Consider the following 23,733-nt stretch of genomic DNA (forward strand, 5'->3'; position numbering starts at 1 on the left):
CTTGGAAATTCCAATACATGTAAGATTTACCTGCCACTTACTATTTTGCAACAAAATTTATGGCACTTATCAGACGCACAAATATGTTGTACTGTTTGTTAGCAGTGTATATGTTTAAAATATCACACATATGTAAAATAAGTGCGTCATGCCGGGAACGAAAAACTGAAAGAAATATTTTAAGCTGATTGCAATGTCTGCAAGATGGATTATGATGTTAAATGTGTTTATTGTAAATGACATACCATTTATTTTGACAGGAGGGCAAAATGAAGAAGATGGCAGAGCTGCAATTAACTGTTGTCAAAGAACAGAAAAATAAAGATGCCATCAAGAACCAGGTAATATAAAAAAGAATACTTTTTTTGATGCCGCCATCACACACTATACTATAATACTAATCATACTGTACTAGTATGTACAAAATAATTTATTTTTTAAACACTTTATTTAATTTAATGGATAACATTTTTATAGTTTAAAGTCCTTTTTCTATTGAGTAAAAAATACGTTTTTTAATCTGTTCTTTCTCTTCTCAATACCCTTTTTCGTGCCAGCAGAAGTTTCTTTTTTTTTGTGTTTGTTCAAACCATACCTTCAGGACCCAACAATTGTCCCTTTATTAGGAGTTGGTCTATATAGTAATAAAATATATGTCTTGTTTGTTTCGAAAGAAAGTTTCCCCTTAATAATAGGAATGTTTCAAAGGAGGAGTTTATTTATTTATTTTTTTAAACATTTTTGTTTATATTTTTCTAATCTGTCTCCTCACAAGAGTCACATTCCATCCTAAAACATAAAGTTGACAGTTTTCCATTCAAATGGACACAATTCTACAGCATAACAACCCCAGCTATTACAAACAAATTTGTTTAAGCATTGCATGTGCATATATTTTATTTATTTGCAAAACACTGCTATAAATACCATCAAAGTTTACTGATCAGCTGCCAGTCTTAAGTTGTAAAATTTGACAGAGTAGACAGTCTGTGATATTTCTATCAAAACGGCGCCTATGTGCATAATTCTTTCTAGGTTTTTTTTTTAAAGAACATGCATTACATATAAATTTGTCTTTAAAAAAAAAAGCAATTTCTTTTTAAATTATCTATGATATTACGTTCGCTAAACAAACAAACGCCAAAAAACAGCTTTATTGTGCTCAGAGGTGTCCAAAATGAGAAAGATTAGGTCAAAATACCATAAAGCCAGATAATAATTAGCAAATAAAATATATTAGTTCTTAAAAGTTAAAAATAGTTGCATCAGGAGGTCTTCTAATTATTTCAATCAGCTTTTGTTTTGAGTTTTGATTTTTTTAAATTGTATTCTCATTAACTATGTATTATCATAGAAGTTGAATTGGTTATATTATCTGAACCTATTTTATCAAAAATATAATTATCTTTGAAAGAAACACTAAATTATTTCACTCTTATTACCATAATTACTGTTTCAATTTTATACTAATCTATTTTTAAATATTTTGTTTTTATCTGAACTGAAATAATTAAGTTCTATAATATTTATTTAATGATGATTTCTATTTTATAAAGTTTACTGTCATTAAATATAATGTAGGTTTTGGCAAAGAAGATAAATGAATAAAGTTTGATAGTGTAGACAGAGCTTTAGAAAGAACATGCATATTAAAAAACAATTAAATATGAATATATTTAAATTATTATTAAATGTTTTTTCTCTGTTTATATTTTATAGATACTACAATGGGGTTACAATTTAGAAAAATTCCATCTAGAATCATACAGATTACGCTGTTACCAATCCTCGTTACAAGGATCAGAACTCCCAAATCCCAAAAACCTACTTGCTTGCGCTTCAAAGCCCACAAAGACTGCCCTCAGTAAACTAGGATACTTCTCCGTGTCTTCATTTCATTCCATGGTCAGTGCTCGATTGCCCATGGGCATGCAGGGACATTTTTCAAAACCAAAAAGCAAGAATTGGGTAAGTTTCCAAATTAATTTCATGCTACTGTGTCTGATTTCAACACTTTACTATACTTTTCAACCAAAGCATAATGCATAAGACACTTTTAGATATTTTTTTCTATCATACAATTTACAAAATGATTTGAAATATGTTTTGTAAAGAGAGAACACATAAATAGGTCAAGTGTGCAAACAAAATGAAAATTACATTTTTGTTGGCATACCTTTTTAAAATTATACAGTCATATAATAAAAAATAGAATTGTATATCGAAATATCTACTCATATAACAGCCGGTTATAAGAATGAATATAAAATAATTTTTATGACAAATTATATATTATATTGTATACTTAAAAAAAAAAATCATATTCAAACTTTATACAAACATAAATACTAAAGTTGCTGTTTGTTGGATATTCTGTAAAATCAAATCAAAAAAATCACTTATAATCACAGACTGTTGTCTGTTGTCTACCAACACAGGCGAAACTGCAAACTCACCTGCCCCTCTCCCCTCCCGAGTTCTCATAATGGTTTTTATGCTAAAAATGTATGGAATTGCAGAGGTCTTAACAGTTAAGGGTGGTTAGGAAAAATATAAAACAGTTTAATTTCAGATACCCTGAATAATTTTGGGTGAGTTCTGTGTTAAAATTAGGCTTCCATGTTAGCTTAAGGTTGACTGGAATTTCTTTTCATTCATTCTCTTTACATCCATGAATTGATATTATAATTTGTTGTACCTTCTTGCAGTTTGGTACTTTAAGAAGAGGTGATTCTGCTAGGAACAGACCAAGTATATTAAGTGCTGCAGATTCTGAAGATTTAAAGCCTAACGAGTAAGTATTCATTCAAATTATTTTGTAAAAATAGTTATAAGTATTATACGAACTTGAATCTGTATCTGCCAGAAGGTAATGCTCTCTGGAGTAGCGCGACTAAGCAAGCAAGTCTGTCCAGCATGTAAGCTCAGAGCTGTTTGTTTCACAGTTCTTAATAACTAATAATAATTTGCTCTAAATGTTCTATCCATCAATTTGAAAACGTTCATTGGAGGTGCCTCATTGTTTGACTTCCCCTTTACCACATTTCTAGATCCACCTCGACTTTCGGACGAAAGATAAATCATGTGTGTAAAATATATAGTACTGATCTCTCTGTCAAATTAAAGATTGTTTAATTGAAGCCTTGTCTTTATAATCTTTGGATTTTAATTTAAGGTCTATATGCATCTATCATTTTAAAGTGTTTATTGCTTTGTTTTTCTATTAGTACATACATACGTAGTTTGCTTCATCGTGTGTGTAATTTTACAAAGCCGCCAACCTTTATCTCTTTTATTTTGTAGAAAGTATAATGATTAATTACCTAAACACATTTTTTAAAGTATTGTGTTCTGTGTTTGTTTTATTCAATGGATATTCTTGATCAGTTCTTTTAATACTTTTGTATAAAGAATTCTTTTGTCTACTTGTTATTTTTTAGATTATTTTAAAATAAAGTAAACAGTAAAATAAAAGTTGAATTGGTTGATTTAACAGATAACTGTGACACTATAGGATGCGATTGTTATTTCAAATTGTGAAGGTCATTATTAAGCGATTTATATTAGAAAGCTATACTTGAATATTGATAGAAATAATCAGGCTTATGTCATGGCCAAAATTAATACTTTAATACAATATATGTATTGTTTCTTAGAATTTTCCTACAGTAAATTATTTGAAATGAAATTTTTTAATTTCATATTAAAACTGATTTGTTTGAAAATGCAAAACCAAGTCAAAGAAAATCAACTACTGTAAAGATTGTAATAATCGGTTATATTCAAGTTCATTTCAATTATCTTAAAATGTTGCATGGATTTTAACTATATTCCAAATACAATTAATGGTACCAAATAGTACAACTCCAATTAAAGAGACACATTTGGGACCCAAAAAGTGTCCCCTGATTGAGGTTGGGTTGGTCACAGTACATTTTACAGCAAGCGTCCCCTTAATAGGGGTGTCCCCCTTATAGAGTAAATATGTCTGAGGCTTCTACTTCTGATATTTACTGATTACTCTAATTTCTACATCATAATCACCATGTTTAGTTATCATTATCATTCGTTTTATCATTCATTTTTTTTAATTATTTCCTTTTTTTGTTTAATATTGGTTTTATTTTACACATACTTTGTTGCTGACACAATGGTCTTCTGAAGTATTGGTAGGCCTTGCTCTAGAAGATGGAAATATACATTACATAATAATATAACCCCAGAAAACAGTTGTAGCATAACAAGTGAAATGCTGAACATTCTCTACTTTCCTTTATTTCCTCTTTGGAAGTACATGGTGTACTGCAAACCTTTAATAGTGTTTATTCGCCATGCAAACATTTAAACAATAATTTATTATTACAACTTCACTTTACTAGTGCAACATGTGATGCGTTATCAAAACATGTCCTGAGACAAATAATTTATTGATTGTGGTATAAATTGAAGTACTGCATGTAGTGTAGTGCATTATCAGTGAAGTCATTGAAAATACTTACTTGTAATTATTATAACAATTGTAGCATTGATTATAAAGTAAGTACCTATTAGATGACCCTATTTCATAAGGAATAAGACTGACATGACAATCTATAATTACCTCTAAGGCTTAGAATCTCGGTCGAGTTCAATTGTCGACCTAGATTTACATAAGATAGCATTTTGTGAAATATCATTTTAATTTAACAATTATTTTGCAATTATCCATTTTCCAAGTTCATTATTGAAGAATAGTACAAAAGGAAATATGATCACAAATTCTAAAAATGTTAAGTTAATATTATTATTATTATTCAAATCAATAGAAAATTATTCTTATTCTTATTCTTTTATTGCCAAATATAAAATACATGAAGAACACGAATACAAAAAAACAATAGAACCAACTGAGTGAGCTGGCAGGGGACACAAAAGCGAACCTAATCATTGTGACTTAAAGCCTGTGTTCCCCACTCACCCAGTTTCACAAGCAATGAAAATACCATCTTAAAATATTAAAATTATGTTAAAATATTACAGATTTATTTATTTGTTTGTTTATTCTATTTCCAGATAAAACAAATGGTAGCCATTCAATGTTCAGGCCAATTATTCCTATATATCTTGGAGTATTTTATTTGTAGTTTGGTACAATACATTATATTTCACATGTTTAATATAATTCTTATTATTTTCTTACAGACATAACACACCAGAGAATGATGATGAAAATGACAATGAAAACAAGTTGAATGGAATTCATATACAAGAAGTAAGTATTTTTCAAACAATTAAAACTATAAATATTTACTACATTTTTAGCATTTTTCAATTTTTTAGAGTAGGATTATTTTGAAAACAAAGACAATTGTACCTATTTCTATGAAGTTGTAATAATTCTCTACCAAAGAAACATTTTATTGGTAGTGGTCTAAATAGAGCCTTAAAAGATTTCTTTAAAAAAAATAAAAAAATAAATGAAATTATCTTAAAACATATTATTAAACAACAAAAAGACTGCAAACACAACTTTAAAAAATAATTAAATTAAAATGTTTTTTTATCTATAACAAATGAATGAGGAAATCATGTACAGTGCAGCATGCTAAAGTATTAGTGTTATAAATGATTTAAATCAATCATCCAATTAATTGTATTACAGTGAGTGATTTATAATATGGTTGTATTAGGACTCTATACATGTTAATATAAATTCTAATAAACATTTCACCACATGATAAATAATTAATAGAAGCAAACGAAAGAATGCAGACCTGAAAATATTTCTAAGTCTAATCCAGGGTACAGTATGTTGTCAGATAGGTTTTTTTTGTATGCAATATTCACTGGCATTAAAGCGACACTTATGCAGCCAATACCGATTTCACATCAGCATAATTTTGTAAAAATGTAAAAATACGTCCCCCTTGTATTAATATCAGCAAAAACACACATAGCAACGAGAGGCATGTTTTTTATTTACTGCACACATAAACCTGGTATTCAAATGACCAATCACAGTACACCTGTTTAAATTTAGTAACATTTCAGTAAACAAATTTTAACTCTTCCCGAGATTTCACAAAGCTCAGTTATGTATCACGAACCAGTGAGATATAATACTTAAGAATAATAGGGGATTATTAGTATTGTGCAACATTTATGCAGATTTACATGGACTAAAATTTGTATTTATTCTGTCAGACTCAAATGTCGTAATTGCTTTGTGATAGAACATTATGATAAAACCCTTTAAATGATTGTAAAGATGTGCAATGCATTTAGTTGTCGGGGTACATGATTTGTGAGTTAATCATTAAATTAAAAGGATAGTATTCACTGTGTAGACACTTCTTGGGCATTAATTGATTACCATTTCATCCTTTTACCATATTTTATTTTTTGTACGAAAAACTAGAATTTCATGTATTTTTATTTATAGTAGTACTTTCTAAAACTAATGAAAACTAAACAACAGGAAATAAGCTATCCTTCCTAAAAGATGATTTCTTCTATGTGTATATCCACAATACAGTACAACTAGTAGAACTAGAAATAAGGGGACACCTTTGAGGCCCAACAAAGTATCCCCTTTTTCGTTTAAAAAAAAAAGTTTCCCCTTCATAGGGATGGGGTTTGACTGTATATTTAAATTTGTTGTTTCAATTGTTATATTTGCACAGTAGAACCTTCCCAGTTCAGGGGACATCCGATTTAGGGGAAATCACTTTTCAAATAAAAAACAGGCAGTATCTTTAACACTATGGCCAACCCTTATTAATAGTGTTGGGCCTTGAAGATGTCCTCTTAATAGGTTTCTACTGTACTCCATTGTATTGAATAATACAATAATGTAATAATGAATTTCAAAGTCAATTATTATACAGTCCACTACAGAAAAAACATTCTGGTGGGAGGAAGAATTTCATATTCTTGTCAATTGTCATTATTGCTATACAATTCTGTAATAATTCAATCATGGACTAATATGGTAAAAAATAATTATTTTTACAGGAATCCGAGGAATTGCCTCGATGCGAGTCGTCCATGTCGGACATTAATTCCGATGGAATGACAATGAAGATTAAACTTCCAGACAATCACAGTGTGATGGCTACAATTAAACCAGGCATGACAGTGCAAGACCTCCTTATTTCCAGCTGCAGTGTAAGTTTCTATTTCCTGATTACCGTAAATGCAAAAATCAATTTATAGTGTGTATTCATTCATTTTAATAGATTCACTAATAAGTTTTATTATAATAAACTTATTATGACTCGTTCATGCCTAGCTTACCTGGATAAACAGACAATAGCCCTATCTATCCAAAGAGGGTAATAACATATGAAAAGAAAAGATACATTTCACCTGTCATATAATGGTACAGTCCATTATTGTCATCATTTTTTTCATAATGATGTGTTTATGTATTCAAAAATATATGTATTATTTTGCCTCATGTTTTTGTTATATTCTGTAAATAAATTTAAATTAAATATTGTAATACATTTGTTAATAAACTTTAATTTGGAATTGCAAAATCTTAATTGACATTGTCATCATTAATTATTCATATCATTACTAAAATTAATTATGCTATAACAGTTGAATATCTATCACACTCACATTCTTCAGTTATTGATGCAATACACTATTAAAAAATATTTTTTACTGTGCATCACACATATTAATATAATAATGTAATTTTCTTATCTTTATAGCAACGTCAAATGGACTATCATAACTTTTATCTACGCTTCAAACAATCAATGAAATATGGTTTCAATTATGAGATTCCTGAGAAGTCGGTCATTGTAGAGCTTGGGGTGAGTGATTCTTATACTACGTTGATGTCGTATGATGTACTTGCAGAATGTTTACTATTGATATAATAGTAGTAATATATGTTTCAAATTATTTTTTCAATATCATATTTTATTTTACTTCCCGCAGAAATTTGATGAAATTGATATATGTGCCAAAAGCATTCACCAAGTGGAGCTCTACAAATTCAATGATCAAATGCACTTTGGTAAGAATTTATTTTATAAATATGAACAATTCCTTCATATTAAAATGTCTCACAGTATCATAAATGTTATAATTTGGTTTTTTTAAGGATTATTTTATATATCAGTAAAATGTCCCTTTCAACCAGAAAACGGGTCTTGTTTGGGGAATGGGTTTTGCTAATAAAGATAGGAATTATACAAGAAAATGAATCTAAAAATTGTGGTGCTAATGCCCAGAGTGAGCTTATAACATGTCTGTATTTTGTAATGCATATGCACAGACTAGCGACTCTGTGGATATTACATTAAACCAAAATCTTTTATTCTAATGATACTGCTCTGTTTGCTAGTTTCCTAATCAGCAATTGTCTTGCTGTTACAGGTTTTTCGATAGAAGCCGAGTTAGGAGATGATTTGGAGCAAGAAGACCAATTATGTGTTTTTATAAGTGAAGTTGAAAAAGACTGCCTTGCATATCATCATGGTAGGTTCTGACAACTGAGACAGAGTTAGATCTATTTAGACATTCAGTATTAAAGATACTGTTGAGTATCAAGACAAAATGATAGCATTTTCCACAATGAAAAAAGTTTGAAGGCATAAAATGTCATATATGCAAATCTCTGTAATTATTGCCCAAACAATTCTGAAAACTGCAATTCCTGGAAACTAAGGTCTAGAAATGATTGTTATGTTTATCTTTGGTCGCCTAGCACTTTTTTCTTTCTGCAAACCTACTCATTAATCATAATTGAATAAAATATATAAGAAACAAACTGATATAAAACCGTATACACATTCTCCAGAAAAAATCAATTTGTCATGTTCATTTTATGCATCCTTCTCATCCACATTTTATTTCGACCCAAACATTAAATATTTTTTACCTTAAATACGAAACACACTGCTATATTTATGTATCAATATAAACATAATCTATTACCTGAATCATTTAATAACTTATTTAATACATCTGCCTCATTCCATAATTACTCAACTAGAACCAGGTCACACTACTGTCCACAACTAAAACGTGTCGGACAGCGATGTATTTCCTCCCAAGGAACACATATTTGGAATAATTTAACAGATTATATAAAACAATCCTCCACTTTAAGTTTGTTTAAACAGAGATTAAAGCAACATTATAACAATAGAAATATTTAAGTTAAGTAAATCATATTATGTTATTTTGGTTTGTTCTTTTTTGTTAGGGTTACATGCTTAAGCACTTGTGCTTATTTTGTATCCCATTCCATTATATTATTTGTATTGTATTTGTATATGTTTTTATATTGATTAGGGATTAAAAATGATTGATTGATTTATTGATATTTCTTCTACCCTTTTTACTATAAGATCACGTTGCTACTAATATTTATGACTTAATTTCTTATTTTGTAGATTTACAAGTTGGGGATGAACTTTTAGTAATTAACGGCAGGGTTGTCTGTGATCTTGACATGCTGTTTATCGAGAACCTGATCGCAAATGAGTCAACGCTCACCTTAACAGTACGCTCATGTCGTGCAATCTTCCCACAAACCAATGCAATGGAGGAAACCAACAAAATCATTGATCAGCTGACGTGTCCACCACCGCCGACACAGTCACGTCTTACTGATGATATGTTGGATGAACTGGTTATTCCTGCTCCACTTGGTATGTGATGTTCATTCATTTCTTTATTTCATATACAGTATGAATTACCAACAAAGAAAATAATAAATGCTAAATTGAACTATCCATTGTCATAATTACGATCGCAATCACTCATATATATATATACCCATTATTCACTTCAATTCTATCCCTGGTGTCAGAAGTGCAGCTTACATTCACCAGTGGTATTGTTCAAACTCGATTGGATATATATATATATATATATATTATATGTATAAAATTTGAGTATTATATATATTTTTTAAAGTTTTTGGAGATGAAGATGTAGAAGATGATATTGCCTCTGAAACTTCACCTAATTCCACGACAAAGACAATTAAATATATGTATGATCCAAATGAGGAGGAAGCGATGAACAAAGAAAACAAAACCAAAGACAAGGGCCAAATCGAACAGCTCCTTAAGGATGCAGAACAAATAACAGAACTCTGCCGCACAATACCATCACGTCACAACTCCTTAGAGTGTCCATCAACAGATGAAGATCAGCGGGTTGCTGCCAGTCGATTGCGCAAGGTCATCATGGAATTGATTGATACAGAAAGAGGATACCTTAAGGATTTAAATGTTCTTGTTGGAAGGTATTTGGAACCCTTGCAATCAGAATCATTTTTGTCAGCTGATGAAGTAAGTTTAACACTTATTATTATTTAACACAAATTATGAATCAAAATTATCACAACTTTTTATCAACACCTTTATGAAAACATAAATTATGAACAAATTACTCGTCATTCATTTGTGGTGCTCACGTTATCAATATCAAGGATTTAATATTAGTGAAAAGAGGCGACATCTATTGGAATGTGTATGACAATAATTGTACAATTTTGTAATAAGACTCTTTAACCTACTACTTTATAATACTGTATGTTGAAAAGTAGTAAATATGCTACTAGCAAGAATGATACTGATGAACAAAATACTTGACATTCATTGGGATCAAAAACCAGTTTGATATTTGTATAATAATCGACCAATCTTTTTTTTCAGATTGACTCATTATTTGGCAATGTAAAAGAAATCATCAAATTCCAGAAAACATTCCTGCGATGTTTAGAAGATTCTTTAGGAGATGATGCTGAGTTTGAAAGTCTTTGTGATCCTGCATCTTATAATGTAAGTCAATACATATCAGCTGGTAATCACTAATAAACAGTGGCGTAACGCACAGGCCTGAGGTGCCTAGTTTAAGGGCCTTAAGTGGCCCTCGGACGCTGGAGGCCTTGGTCGTTTTTTTAGCCTTTTTCGACATATTTTAATGCATATTTTTTCCTCTGGGCCATGCTTAATGCTCATAGCTGTTACGCCACAGCTACATGTTTTTAGCCATCATCTTGCACTGATTTATTAATTATTATTTATTAATTAATAATCAATACTACAATTCAATGTTGTTCACCAAGAGTATTTCTTTACAAACAGACAACAGATACTTTGTATATTAAAAATATTTGGTTTATTACTGGTACACACAAAACCTGCCCCATAAAACTCCCTGCACTTCCCGTAGCTTAGGTGCATAAATATATGATATGTTGTTTTTTATATTATCTGATAACATTTAAAACAAAAGTAAATTAGTGGGTAGATCTCCTGTCAATGAGTGGCGTGGTCTAGAAAAGTTGTCTTTATAAATGATCACCACATGAGGCTACAAACATGATGATAAGCAAATATACACCATGCAATTCTTTAATTCATGTATAAAAATAGAATCTTGTCACAATAAACAAGCTATAAACACGAAATTGCAACATAAACGTTGATTGATTGATTTATTTACTGGCTTGTCTAGTTTGTCATCAATCAGAACCAAGACAGTTGAAGGTATTTCATTAGTGCATTTTAAACTGAAGATATATTATATAAATGAACAAGAAAAATCTCATAGACACATTTATTATTTGGTGAATTTTTGTTGCATTTCTAAGCCTAAGACCTAGCTTCCTAAATTAAAAGGCTGGTGTGTATGTACACTATACATTATATTAATGGATTTTAAGAACTAAAGAGTATGTAGGATCTGGTTAACGTTTTGCAGAGATATGCTCTCGGTTCTCTGCGTTTTTGTCATTATAATGTTATTAATTTGAAATATTCTTCAATTTCTATCTAGACAATAAGAATTGTTAATATTTATTTATTATTTAAGTATGTGTTCTTTTTTCAGCCTGTTTTATACTCAATCAGTGACTCATTTCTACGGTATATGGACTACTTTAAGCTGTATAGCTCTTTCTGTGCAAGCCATTCCAAAGCTCAAAAGATCCTTCAACCAGCATCAGACAATGCTCCTTTAATGGCATTCCTTGATGCCAGGAACCCAAAACATCAGCATTCCGCCTCACTTGCATCCTATCTTATTAAACCAATCCAGGTACAGTAGTTCTTCAATGAGTAGTAATATCTCGCTATCTTTTCTAGATTAATTCGCCTAGAATACAGTCAAATTATTTTGAACAATGTTAGTTTTGTAGGTCTAGCTGGCGGTAACGTACGAACATTGTATGCTAGCTATTGAATTAGCCTGGCGTTGTCTCATTACTAAATTAATTGTTTTTTCTATTTTACATTTGATTTATGTTTGTAATTTTTTTGTCAAATAAATAAAAAAAATTTACGAGTAAATGAAAGTTTTAAGAATGAGTTAAACTAAAGTATAAAATCAGGTGAAAAATTAAATATTTCAACTTTTAACAGAGAGTATTAAAATATCCACTGCTGATATCAGAGATGAAGAGCAATATTGACAAAGAAAGCACTGAATATAACCACCTAAGTAAGGCATTGAAAGGCATGGAACGTGTGGCCGAACACATAAACGAAATGATGCGAGTTCATGAAGAATTTGGGGAAGTGTTTGACTCCTTAGTGTCGGAACAATATCACGTCATGAAAGAGGTAAGCTAATGCCTAACTTCTTGGTAAAAACATTTTTAAAATGAAAATCTCTTAATACAAAAAAATGAATGCAACTACAATTGATTTTATTTCTTAGTGAAAAATTAACAAGTTTGCAGTGAATTTCTGATTATTAACAAAACAAATCTATTTCTTTTCTGTGGTGATTTCGTATCTTATTTCCTTTGTTTGACTTCTATTTTGTAAACTTTACTTGTGCATAATATTAAAATAAAAACAAAAATGTATGTAGGTTCTTTTACATAACTACTGTTAAAAATATACATTCTTTTAAAGCAGCTTTTTATTTAAAACAAATATTGTAGAAAATTTAAGCAAATAAAGAATAAAATAGTAAGGCACTTGTTTTCTATTAACTTTCTTGAATGGTTTGATGTTTTTCTTTCATTCATTTGTGTTCTTTCTTCTTCGTTTCCTTTCAAATATTCAGTCAATCGGAAATAAGGCAAGTATTATTTAACCTAATCCTTAACATCTTATCTATGTACTGTATAATTAATGTTTATAATATATGTGGTAATAGATTTACAATACCTTGGCAATAATAGTGTATGTTGTACTTTGAAATATGATATATTTTAAATTGTTTATATATATTTGACATTAAAATGGCAAAACTTAATAAAACTCAATAGAACAAATGTATGTTTGTAAATTATATTGAATTAAATGTTTGTATCCAAAATTAAACTAACTTAATACACTATTTTTCTAATAATTCCTTATTTTCAAACTTTTGATAAAAACTAAAATTATATAACAAAGTACAATTGTATTATTATTTATATTCTACTGTATCATGGGTTTTCACTGTTGATCAGATAACCTCAATTGTGGCAATTACCAAATATTATACATGAGTTCTTCATGTCTGCCCCTTGACCATTTCATTACCCTTACATTCAGACAACCTTACCAAATCATTAAATACTGACAAATATATGTTGCTTCTGATCTGCGGTGTAAACCTAAGCATATTCATATGTAATGTTATTTTATTTTCATGTTTTAAACTTTTGCACATAAAGCACTTTTTCACCTGCATGCAAATCTTGGTGATTATCAATCTAAATAAGAACCTTGGGCTCCACAGGTGGCATTTTTTATTCTATAATACTAATTTATGATATTTCAGAAATTATTTTGCACTAAAACATTTCCGGTTCCACATTTTAATTTTATCAAAGCAATTTTAAACTAATAATCTCTTTGTTTATTGGATGTTGCATGGAAAATAACTAACACACACAGGGCACCAGCTTATTAAGGACCAGTTTTAAATTTAATTTTGGGTTTTGTAGTCTTTCCTATGCTATAGAGCCCTAGTTTTTGTGCATGTTTTTTCCCAGCCGCTATTTTATCAATCGAATGTTTTAGTTATTAAAAATAAACAATTACATCTATGGAGAAAATAAAAACACTGTACCACACTGTAAATGAAAAACTGGAGGTGTAGTGACAGACTGTATTACTGCAATTGTTAAAATTAATTGTTAAAAATATGTATGTTGAAATATGAAATTGATGTTTTATATTGAATTATTATTTGTCGAAAATGCAGCAATAGAGTCTTCAAGAAATCTTCAATTCGTTTAGATTCTCAGCACTGTCTACACAGTACATTAAATTGTGTACATTTATTTGATTCATTTTCATTTATTTTTTACTTTCATTAAATTGCCTTGAAAATTGAAAGGCTTATTTATCAAAAAAGGTCAATATTTACTTTTGTTGATATATTTGGTATATATATAGTATGACAATGCCGTGTGTTACTGTACATAATCATTAATGTTGTTTTCACCTTTAACCTTAGGTGCCTGACCTAGCAATGGATGACCTTTTGATGTACTCAAATGCAAGATGGCTGAATTGCCAAGATGACATTGGAAAAGTGAAAAAGGGCAAAGAACCTGAAGTTATTATATTTGGTATGCAATTAGTCAATCTCTCAAACTCTTTTCTTAATTGTTCATTTTGATAATTATAATTATCATCATCAATCATCTCATAATGGACGAGGTTGCCATTCCCTTAGATGTACAAACACCAAAGTGCACACAAGTCAGATATGTACACTGGACCTCCGGTTTAAGTCTTTATAAAAATGACTTGTTCTTACCACTATGGTTGAGGAGTGCTTTGAAACAGTACCGATAATAGTTTGCACCACCCTGCCTTAACCGGTCAGCCACTCTACTTGACTTGATAACACTTAAATATGTTGATATAAAATTTGCGGAACACCACGTATATATACAGTAGTTCTAAAAAGTTGAAATGTTGTGTTTCTCAACATTTCAATCAACATACCTGGATCATCCATTCTCACTTCTGCGGATGATCCGCATATATTGATCAAAATGTCTTTTCAGAACCATATATGTGATGCGCAAACTTATATCAACATAATATGGATTTCGCTATGCAAACCTTCAAACAATATTTTAACATTTAAAAAATCACTAATTATTTGTTGTTTTTTTATTTAGTGTTCCGACCAGCTATTGTTATAATTTATAAGGAGAAAAACAAGCGTAGGAGTAAGTATCCAGATAAATCAACTGGAACCTTGAAAGCTCACACGACTGAGGATATACGATTCAAATGGATGATTCCGGTTGCTTATTTACAAGTGAGAGAAAGTACTGTAAATGGTAAGTGTCTTAATTAACTTGTTTCATTCTCTCGTTTCTTAATCCATGGCCCTCAGTCTGTTTAGTAGGAATGCTTGGAAGGTTTTTATACATCAAATTGCAACTTTTGTATCAAATGATACTTTTTACCTCATATAATGTTCGCAATCAATTAAAGGCCAATTTTCACAGACAAGCGGTAACGGTAACCAGAAGAAAAAAAATATAGAATGTTATTTTGAACAGGCAGTATCTCCTCAGGATAGATTAGATTCTTGCCTTCCGCTCGTCTGTGTAAATTGGCCTTCAGGATCATTTTGAGAAGTCGGACAACAAAAAATCATATAGTAATTGGAAAATTCAGATATAGATTTTTCACTAAATACAATATTTCCAAAATGCAGTTCACGTAATAAAAGCAAAAAATGTATTACATGTATGATTTATTATTGCAGACACAGAGTACCTAAGTCTATGGGAACTGGTTCACATAAAATCAGTTGGATGTCCAGAAAAACACTTCCAATTCTCTTGCTGGTATGTCAACTATAGTTACGAATTACTATATTATTTTCAAAGTTGAATTCTAATACAATTGTAATAAAGAATAAACAATTAAATTTCTAAAATAAATATTACTTAATTTTTAATAATATAAGAAAATCATTGATAGCGGATTTCTGGAAGATAAATGATCTTGTACATTAGTCTTGTGAAAAAAGCAAAAACAGAAAGAGCAAAGCCAAAAACAGTATTCTTAACTTCAGTTAGTACTGGTGTGCATTTTTTAAAGTTTTCATCTACTGTAGCTTGTTTTAGAATTTGGAACTAAAAATATAAATAAGATATTGAGATCTTCTTAATCCTACAAGAGGAATAGAATAATTATTGCTATTTTAAAAATTACCTTTTTTTTCCATATTTTTTTTTGCAGTACACTGGCCAAAAAGACGGCGTTTGTCAAATCTTTGAGAAGCATAGTCAAAGAGTATAATCGTGGAAAAGCACTACCTGGTGGACGCTACAACTCACTTAAGAAAAAGAAAGTCTATCAACCAATCACAGGAAGGACACCAAGGAGAAAACCTTTGGTAATTGATAGTACAGATAGCCCATCAAATAAAGACCATGGTGAGGAAGGGTCACAAGCCAGCGATAAGTCGAGCGATGGCAGTTCACAGGTCAGCTCCATGCGGTCTGAGGAACCAATTGATTATGAGAAAATCTTAGAGAATGAATTAGAACTCGGTCACTATAATGAACAAGGAATTCATGCATTACCACTAAATTTTAACTCCAACAATAACATTATGCACACTAGCCATATGAACGATGCTCAACCATTTTATTTGAGTCCAGAGAAACAAACAACGGCAACAACTGTTGACCAGAATTCCAAAGACAATGAAACAACTCAATTTGAAGCCCTTTTAAGAGTGTTTGAAACTGCTTCCAAGGACAGACGTGTGAAACCAAGTGTTCCACAATACAACACATTTCCAACGAAACGCAATGTGACACGTATGCATAGCGATGAACTTCTTGAAGATGATAGAAAAACAGTTACAAGCCTTAACCAAGGCCTTGATGCATTAGGGTTAGAATCCACATTGAATGGCCTGCCAGGGCCTATACTTGATGTACCGCCTGTTTCTAAAACATTATCTGGATCAACCTATGACAATCTATGTGATCAGGATGAAAACACCATTGATACAAGTTTGCAATACAAATCAAATAATCATAACAATTCTTGTAGTGAAGATAGTAAATAGTGTACAATCAATTTAGTTTGGTACAGACATTTTAGAGTTGAAAGATGTAGTCTATAATATTGAACTGTTGCAATGTTTAAATTATTATTATAGGTTATCTCACCAAATTGGGAACTCATCTCGCCCTATGAATTGCCTCAATTGTAACCCCAAGTTCGTGGTAAAACCATTTCTGTTTCATTTACAACATGTTTCACCTCCCTGTGGCAAAAACCACAAAGCCTAAATACAAAAAAAAAGATTGTATAAATGACAATAAAATGCATTTTACAATGGAATTAGTATTTTCATATCAATTTGTGTTAAATAAATTGATTAAAAAAAATTAACCCAAAAAATATCATTGGACTTTATTCTATGAATACATTCACCTATACAATTTACCAGTACATTCTTAATCAAAAAGTACTAACTTTTTTGTTGTAAATGATTGTAAACCTGTTTTAAATTATTGAATACTCAGTTTGTAACTTTTGATATGAAAGGCATTTGATAGACGTGATCATTATTAAAGAAACCTCTAAAAATGCCATTAGAAACAAATTTATAATACTATTACGAAATTATGAACGCAAATATCTTTCAATACTTTTTATAGCCAACAGGAATTTAATAATGTGTATGTTGTCATTTTGTATATTAAATATTTGAATTCTTGCCAGAAAATTAATGTTGAGATACATCTATTTAATATGTGAATATGATAATTTCATTAAAAAGTTAGGTCTGTAAAATAGATTATATGGTTCTAAATTTGATCTCGAATCAAAACATTTTTTTTTTTTTTTTTGCATTTTTGAGACAAAAATCTTGCGATATTTTAATTAACTGTCTTTTTCACATAGCTGAACTTTCTGTAGTGTTAATGATTAGGCCGAACAGGATCTAGGACTAGCTTGGCTGTCACATACTTATAACATGTCAACTCTTAGTTGATGCAACATATTTGCAGATGTGATTAAAATCTGCTTAAGAAAGATGAAAGTAACCAAATCATCTAGTAGGCTACTGTAGGCCTAAATCTATCTTTTCTTTTACTTACAAATCTTGGCTATGGCCTTGCCAAATCCTAAACCAATATGTTGAGAAGTGATGACAAGAACCGTATAATATATTTTCTCTGGCCTAATAGCCAATACAATTATTACCAAAATGGCTGTCTTTTTGGACAATGATTTTAATAAACTTTAATTTATAACTGCATGGAACATAATATCGTGGTAATATAATTTATATATATTTAATTTAATATTGTATGCGATTGTGTGCATTACTATTTACAATATACTGCTTATCGTTTGTTCCTCTTAAAACAAGAACTTTAGACATTTTTCTGTTATTTCTTTCCCAAAGTATTATAAAAAAATAAATTTACAGTAAAACAATGTGCCTGTATTTTCCATTAGAAATTCCAGTTTACATTCTTCTGTGGAATTACTGTACATTGACTCATCAATTTAAATATTAAATTAATATAGATTATACTCTTGTTTGGTATTATATAATTGATTGTTAAGTAATGTAATTTAATATAATAAAGCTAATAATATATACATTTATAAGATTACATTGGAAAATAGTACTATATTCTCTATTAAGGCCTAGAATAATAAACAGTAATTATTTAAATAAATGGCTATATATTAAGATATGTAAACCATTGGCTGCCTGATAAGATGTTAAAGGTCACCAACATCTGTTATCTTCTAGTTATTCTTGTATACTGTAACTTATTTCTGCAATATTTTTTGTTCAAATTGCTATTCCGCTATGAAATTTACAACACAGCCAAATTAAGTGGGTCTACTCCCTATAGTGCTTTGTACCCACTCTGCCTGAGGTCCCTTGTTGTAGGGATCTCTACAGCGGCAGTCCAATGATGGAGCCCTTAGGCATTTTTAGCTATTTTCGATATCCGGGCCCATTAGCTGGGTTTAGCACTCGTAACCATTACACCACTAAAGACAGTGATACGCCAGTATTTCACAAGTTTTTTCACTAACATAGAGTCTTGAGGAAGCCTATATCTATTCTGGAGTTTAACCGTTTAGGTAATATTCTCATTGAAATTGTACTATGGGTAATCAGATCTACTTCCCTTGCCACTTCCCTGTCCTTGTCCCGAGATATGTGCCAAATTTGGTGAGTCTTCCATTTTGTATGTTATTTTCAGATCTTAAAGTGTACTATACAATGATGAGTGTATTTAGATTACAATTGTTGTTATTATATATTGTATAATTATTAGCCATACTTGTTTCTTCATGTTATTGGGTATGATGAGACTTTTATATCTTTATAGAAATTAGCCAAACACTTTTATCTACATTGTATAAATTATATCATACACATTTTACTAGAGTTAAATTAAATGGCTTATAAAACTGGTGAATTAAATTGTATATAGAGCACTGTTAACAAAATATGCAATAGAAAAGGGAGTTTCTTTACACTTTACAATTTTTATTTCAAATGCTGTCTTTCATTGATGCCTGCATTTTCTTATATGTTTATTTTGTTTATAAAAAACATTGAAATATGAATTAGTTATTTTATACATTTACGATGAAGACCATATTATCTATTTAGTGAGTTTGTGCAGTGTTATTTATTTTATGTTATAATATTATATGTTTTTATTTGTAAGTTTGATTATGTCTTGGATGTACTTTGTAACCCAATTAAATTCAGCTTTGGCTTATGGTTCATGTCGTCTTTAAAGAGTACATTTTCTTTACAAGTAAAATCGTTTTTGTTGAAAGTCAAGTACATGTACAGAAGTGAGTTGAAGTCTGTGTAGTAAAGTAATCAACACTTACTTCATTGGCAGGGTTATGTGGCCAACTCACTCCATTGTTCTGGTGGTAGAACAAATTTAATTGGGTAAGGACTTCAAACCAGAGGTCCAGTGTCCATCATTCGCCTGAGTATTCTTTCAAGAAGTTAGGTAGTCATAAATAGAAAATTAACTCTGCCACAGACATGATGTGACCCTTACACTATATAAATGATTCATATCAATGAGTTGACTCTTCTAGTTCAGTCAGTGACCATATTCTCCAATTACATTATAGATTCACTCAAAAATGCTAGCCTACAGTACTTAAAATATGAAAATGTTCCTATTTAAGTGATTCAAAGGAAAATCCATAACTTTATTTTAATATTATTGGAATCTCACTGCAACAGAACAGCATTATACAAAAAATATACACACAACTATATATTATTCTTTATTCATGTAAGAGTTGAGTTTCCATACATAATGAGCAAAAAGTGGAAATGTATTTGAAATATGCAGAAGTGAAGATTCCAATTGTTCTTTTATAGTTTCCGCAACGTCACCTTTAATATGTTGCCACGTTTCCGAAAGAGATAATAATTCTTCTAGTATTTCAAAAGCGTTGCATCCATTCTCATACTGAGCAGTGTTCAATTCGCACTGTTTGTTTGTGTGTTGCCGGAGCATTTCAGACAATTTAACAATCTGGTGAGTGAGCAATTTTAAAGTTGGAATTAACAGCGACTTTACCTGGCATAGCCTCACTACTTGTGCTATAATACTCTGCTGAAGTTGACACTGTTGAAGAGATTAAAAATACAAAATTATTTTGGGTGTTGAGGATTGCGTATCTTAGAGTGACAATGATGTATATAATTCTTACTGGTCTGTAATGAGCTCCAATCAACGCCCTCTTTAGCAATCCCTGTACCAGCCTCCAGCAGTTCCTTTCAAGATTCTTTTCACCATCGTCATTTGATTTTGAATCGATAACATGTAGCACACCCTCAATACCCCAGTTTACATCCTTTGATGGAATAGATTCAATGTTCTCAAGAAGGTGGTCTACCACAGAGTTCAATGAACTTTCAAGAATATCCAATGCTTCCTTTGTTTGAAAAAATGGACAAGATTTGTTGTGATTGTGCAGACACGTTGTGTAATGAAGGAATCGGATGTTCCTGTTGAATTCCTGAGAGACCTCATCATCGTCATCTCTCACCAATGCTTCTGATGAACATGGTGGTGTTAGGAAGTTGTCCAAGGTACTTGCCATTATTTCATTTCCATCATCTACTTAAAAAAAATGAATTAATTATGAAAAATCTGAATTAAAAACTTCCCACACCACCACAAAAAAACTTAAACTATTATTACCTGATTTATTTGATTTGATTTTTTCTTCTGCTTTTACTCTAAAAAGTTCTTGTTTTGCTGTTAATAGTTCGGTTTTAAGTCGCTTAGCTTCAATTTTCCAGCTTCGCTCTCTGTTATGTATTGTTTCTCTTAGTTCTTTAGCATATTCTTCTGCTGGCATGTCATTAGGTTTGTTCTTTACTACCGCTACTGCAACAGCAAGTTTTACTCTTTTTATGTAATTCAAATCATTAGGGTTTATTGATGTAGGCATATCCATGATTTTAATATGCCTCGCCTAAATCTTGAATGACTGAAAGAAAATTGGATCGTACTGTAAAACCTCTTGGTCTGCGAAACTAATCTGGTTAGGGTTCCGGCACAGGAACTCAACTGCTCGTCGTAACGGATTCTGACAGACCCTATTGCTGAAAAGATCAGGCCTTCGGCCATCTAAACATATTTTCGTGCTATGGAAGCCATCTTGCAGAGATGAAAAAACAGTAGTGAATAACCGAGCATAACCAACAAAAATAACATAGAATTTTTAGGGGATTCAGGACACAATTTTAATTAAATAATCTTAACTCCTGAACAAAGGATCGTATGAGAAACACTGGGTTTTTTTTCAATGAATTTTAAGCAGTGACAACAATTTTTCTAATTTTTTTCAATCACACAGTGATGTAGGCCAATCTTTTAAGAACATTTTCACATTGTTTTTTTTTCTCATACGATCCTCCGTTCAAGAGTTACGATTTTTAATTTAAAATTGTGTCCTGAAATTCCCTAAAAACGCCATGTTATTTCTGTTGGTTACGCTTTCTTCGTTACACGGCATTGTTTGTCATCGCGGATCGAAGATGTCGTTTTGTAAAAAAGGCGTATTGGCTGCCAGCCAAGGGATTTTTGGTTGAATTTAACCAATTATTTTGTCATTTTATAAGTGAAAATGATATATTTTCAGTATTTTTTTCTATGGAAGGGATTAAATTATTAAAACTACAAAATAACCTAGCCTATTCAAATCAAAGTCTGATTTAATTAATTTCATTTTTCATGATTTTTTACAATACATCTTTAAAAAAGGCTAGACGAGACCATGCACACTACTACTACTAGCTCCGCTAGCCTTAGCCTACTATCTAGACCTGGATTCTCCTAGGCTATATAGATAGGCCTGGGTAGGCCTATCTAGAGTAGGCTCCTAGCTAGGCCTATACGTGTAAGCTAGGCCTAGCTTTTTAGTAGGCCTCATACTCATACTCCATAGGCTAGGCTAGTAGTAGTAGAAAGAAGCCGCCTGCTGGCTACACTAAATAAAAGTTAGGGCGGATCCTATCGCCTAAACTAAGCCTAGGCTAGCCTCCTTTTCTACCTAAATAGTAGGCCTAGAGAGGGCATAGGTCTAGAACCACGTAGGATACACCAACTTTAGGCACTATACCTAGGCCTAATAATATGAAGTAGGGTCTAGGCCTAGGCCTAAACTACATACTGTCCGATGATTGTGTGTACAATCGACCATGATTGTACGTACGTACCGCGGCCGCGCCGCGTGTTTACCGTCGCCTTATCGTCTCACACTTAATCGACGTCTGTAGGGAAGAGTCTACAGAACTTTTTATAAAGCCGTATTGGTAATCAAAGATACGCTATCTTTGGTAATAATATACGTTTTTTTAATAGAGTGCTAGCTGTATTTGATGTTTGCCACCCAACCTTTTGCCACCTTAACTAGGCCTTTTGCCACCAGCTAGCCTAGACCATTTGCCACCACGGCCATTTTCCACCGGTCATCTGTGTGTGCCACCCGTCCTGTTGCCACCTAGGTCCGTTCCACCTGTAAACTTCTCTCTCTCTCATTATTTTATTTTATCACTGCTGTGTGCGTAAGTAGGCCGTGCCTACAACCAAAAATGGGTATAATAGCCTATAGTAGCGTAAATTTCCATTGATTAAATCCTATAGCTATGCGCAAATACAACCAACATGGATATTAGCGCAAAGTGGTGAACTTCCCATTGGAAGTGTGGTAGGGCCCAAGGAAAGCGGTAGATTGTTTTCTAAGGAGTTGCACAAACTATTGTTCAGATAAGAAACTATTCTAGGCCCTCCTAGTTAAAAACCTCTGATGTGTTACTGAAACATTCACGGAGACGGCAACAGTGAGTACTGTGTCCGTAATTGTTTGTATTTAAATACATTTAATTCACACTGTACAATGCATGCCATACCAATGAAAACATTTCAGCCACAGGTGTGGCGATGCAAAGCAGTTGAACAACCAATGATAACTACTGCATCCATTTTAGATAATTGACGAAGGCTAGGCTAGAAAGCTAGGCTATTCAAAAAGGCTATATGCTCTAAATTCGGAAGCAGAGAGTGAGAAGATCTAATGACGCGCACTACTGTATTACTATTATGGTTTTTTTCCGCACTTGCACATCACTGTAAATAGAAATACAGAAAAATTTAGTTTAACATTAAACACAATTTTGTTTTCAAAACTACAAGTAGGCCTACAACGTTATGTTTTGTTAATTAAAATATTGTGTGTATGTCTACTCAACATTTTTATT

General features: G+C 31.2%; 2 protein-coding genes across 5 annotated transcripts in view; one reads left to right on the forward strand and one right to left on the reverse strand.

The window, feature by feature from the left end:
* Nucleotides 1-19,716, forward strand: part of LOC140055291 (protein still life, isoforms C/SIF type 2-like) — an 87,419-nt gene extending 67,703 nt beyond the window's left edge. For 3 of the 4 annotated variants that reach the window (XM_072100590.1, XM_072100593.1, XM_072100592.1), the window contains 18 exons: nucleotides 261-341; nucleotides 1,720-1,968; nucleotides 2,709-2,794; nucleotides 5,182-5,251; nucleotides 6,994-7,146; nucleotides 7,701-7,805; nucleotides 7,933-8,011; nucleotides 8,374-8,475; nucleotides 9,396-9,653; nucleotides 9,922-10,301; nucleotides 10,668-10,793; nucleotides 11,848-12,054; nucleotides 12,378-12,578; nucleotides 13,030-13,044; nucleotides 14,416-14,530; nucleotides 15,092-15,256; nucleotides 15,691-15,772; nucleotides 16,170-19,716. In XM_072100590.1, the coding sequence (XP_071956691.1) occupies nucleotides 261-341; nucleotides 1,720-1,968; nucleotides 2,709-2,794; nucleotides 5,182-5,251; nucleotides 6,994-7,146; nucleotides 7,701-7,805; nucleotides 7,933-8,011; nucleotides 8,374-8,475; nucleotides 9,396-9,653; nucleotides 9,922-10,301; nucleotides 10,668-10,793; nucleotides 11,848-12,054; nucleotides 12,378-12,578; nucleotides 13,030-13,044; nucleotides 14,416-14,530; nucleotides 15,092-15,256; nucleotides 15,691-15,772; nucleotides 16,170-17,010 (3,315 nt within the window). In that variant the 3' untranslated portion in view covers nucleotides 17,011-19,716. The remainder of the gene's footprint in view (nucleotides 1-260; nucleotides 342-1,719; nucleotides 1,969-2,708; nucleotides 2,795-5,181; nucleotides 5,252-6,993; nucleotides 7,147-7,700; nucleotides 7,806-7,932; nucleotides 8,012-8,373; nucleotides 8,476-9,395; nucleotides 9,654-9,921; nucleotides 10,302-10,667; nucleotides 10,794-11,847; nucleotides 12,055-12,377; nucleotides 12,579-13,029; nucleotides 13,045-14,415; nucleotides 14,531-15,091; nucleotides 15,257-15,690; nucleotides 15,773-16,169) is intronic. The other variant, XM_072100591.1, reaches the window with a different exon arrangement.
* Nucleotides 19,717-20,236: 520 nt separating this feature from the next.
* Nucleotides 20,237-22,699, reverse strand: LOC140055449 (meiosis-specific protein MEI4-like). Its single transcript, XM_072100788.1, has 4 exons — nucleotides 22,596-22,699; nucleotides 21,170-21,461; nucleotides 20,676-21,085; nucleotides 20,237-20,590 (listed from the first exon to the last, which is right to left on the reverse strand). The coding sequence occupies exons 2-4, from the start codon at nucleotides 21,426-21,428 to the stop codon at nucleotides 20,237-20,239; spliced, it is 1,023 nt and encodes a 340-aa protein (XP_071956889.1). The 5' UTR covers nucleotides 21,429-21,461; nucleotides 22,596-22,699.
* Between the last annotated feature and the right edge of the window lie 1,034 nt (nucleotides 22,700-23,733).

Source organism: Antedon mediterranea, chromosome 7 (genome assembly GCF_964355755.1).
Source record: "Antedon mediterranea chromosome 7, ecAntMedi1.1, whole genome shotgun sequence".
Classification (NCBI taxonomy): Eukaryota; Metazoa; Echinodermata; class Crinoidea; order Comatulida; family Antedonidae; genus Antedon; species Antedon mediterranea.

Bases quoted from the DNA above. Each gene is read 5' to 3' on its own strand.
- LOC140055449 (XM_072100788.1), bottom strand. From the start codon at position 21,428: ATGGATATGCCTACATCAATAAACCCTAATGATTTGAATTACATAAAA. The intron at 21,086-21,169 runs GTAATAATAGTT...TTTTTTAAGTAG, and splicing joins AATCAAATCAAATAAATCAG to ATGATGGAAATGAAATAATG. The intron at 20,591-20,675 runs GTAAGAATTATA...TCTCTTCAACAG, and splicing joins TTGGAGCTCATTACAGACCA to TGTCAACTTCAGCAGAGTAT.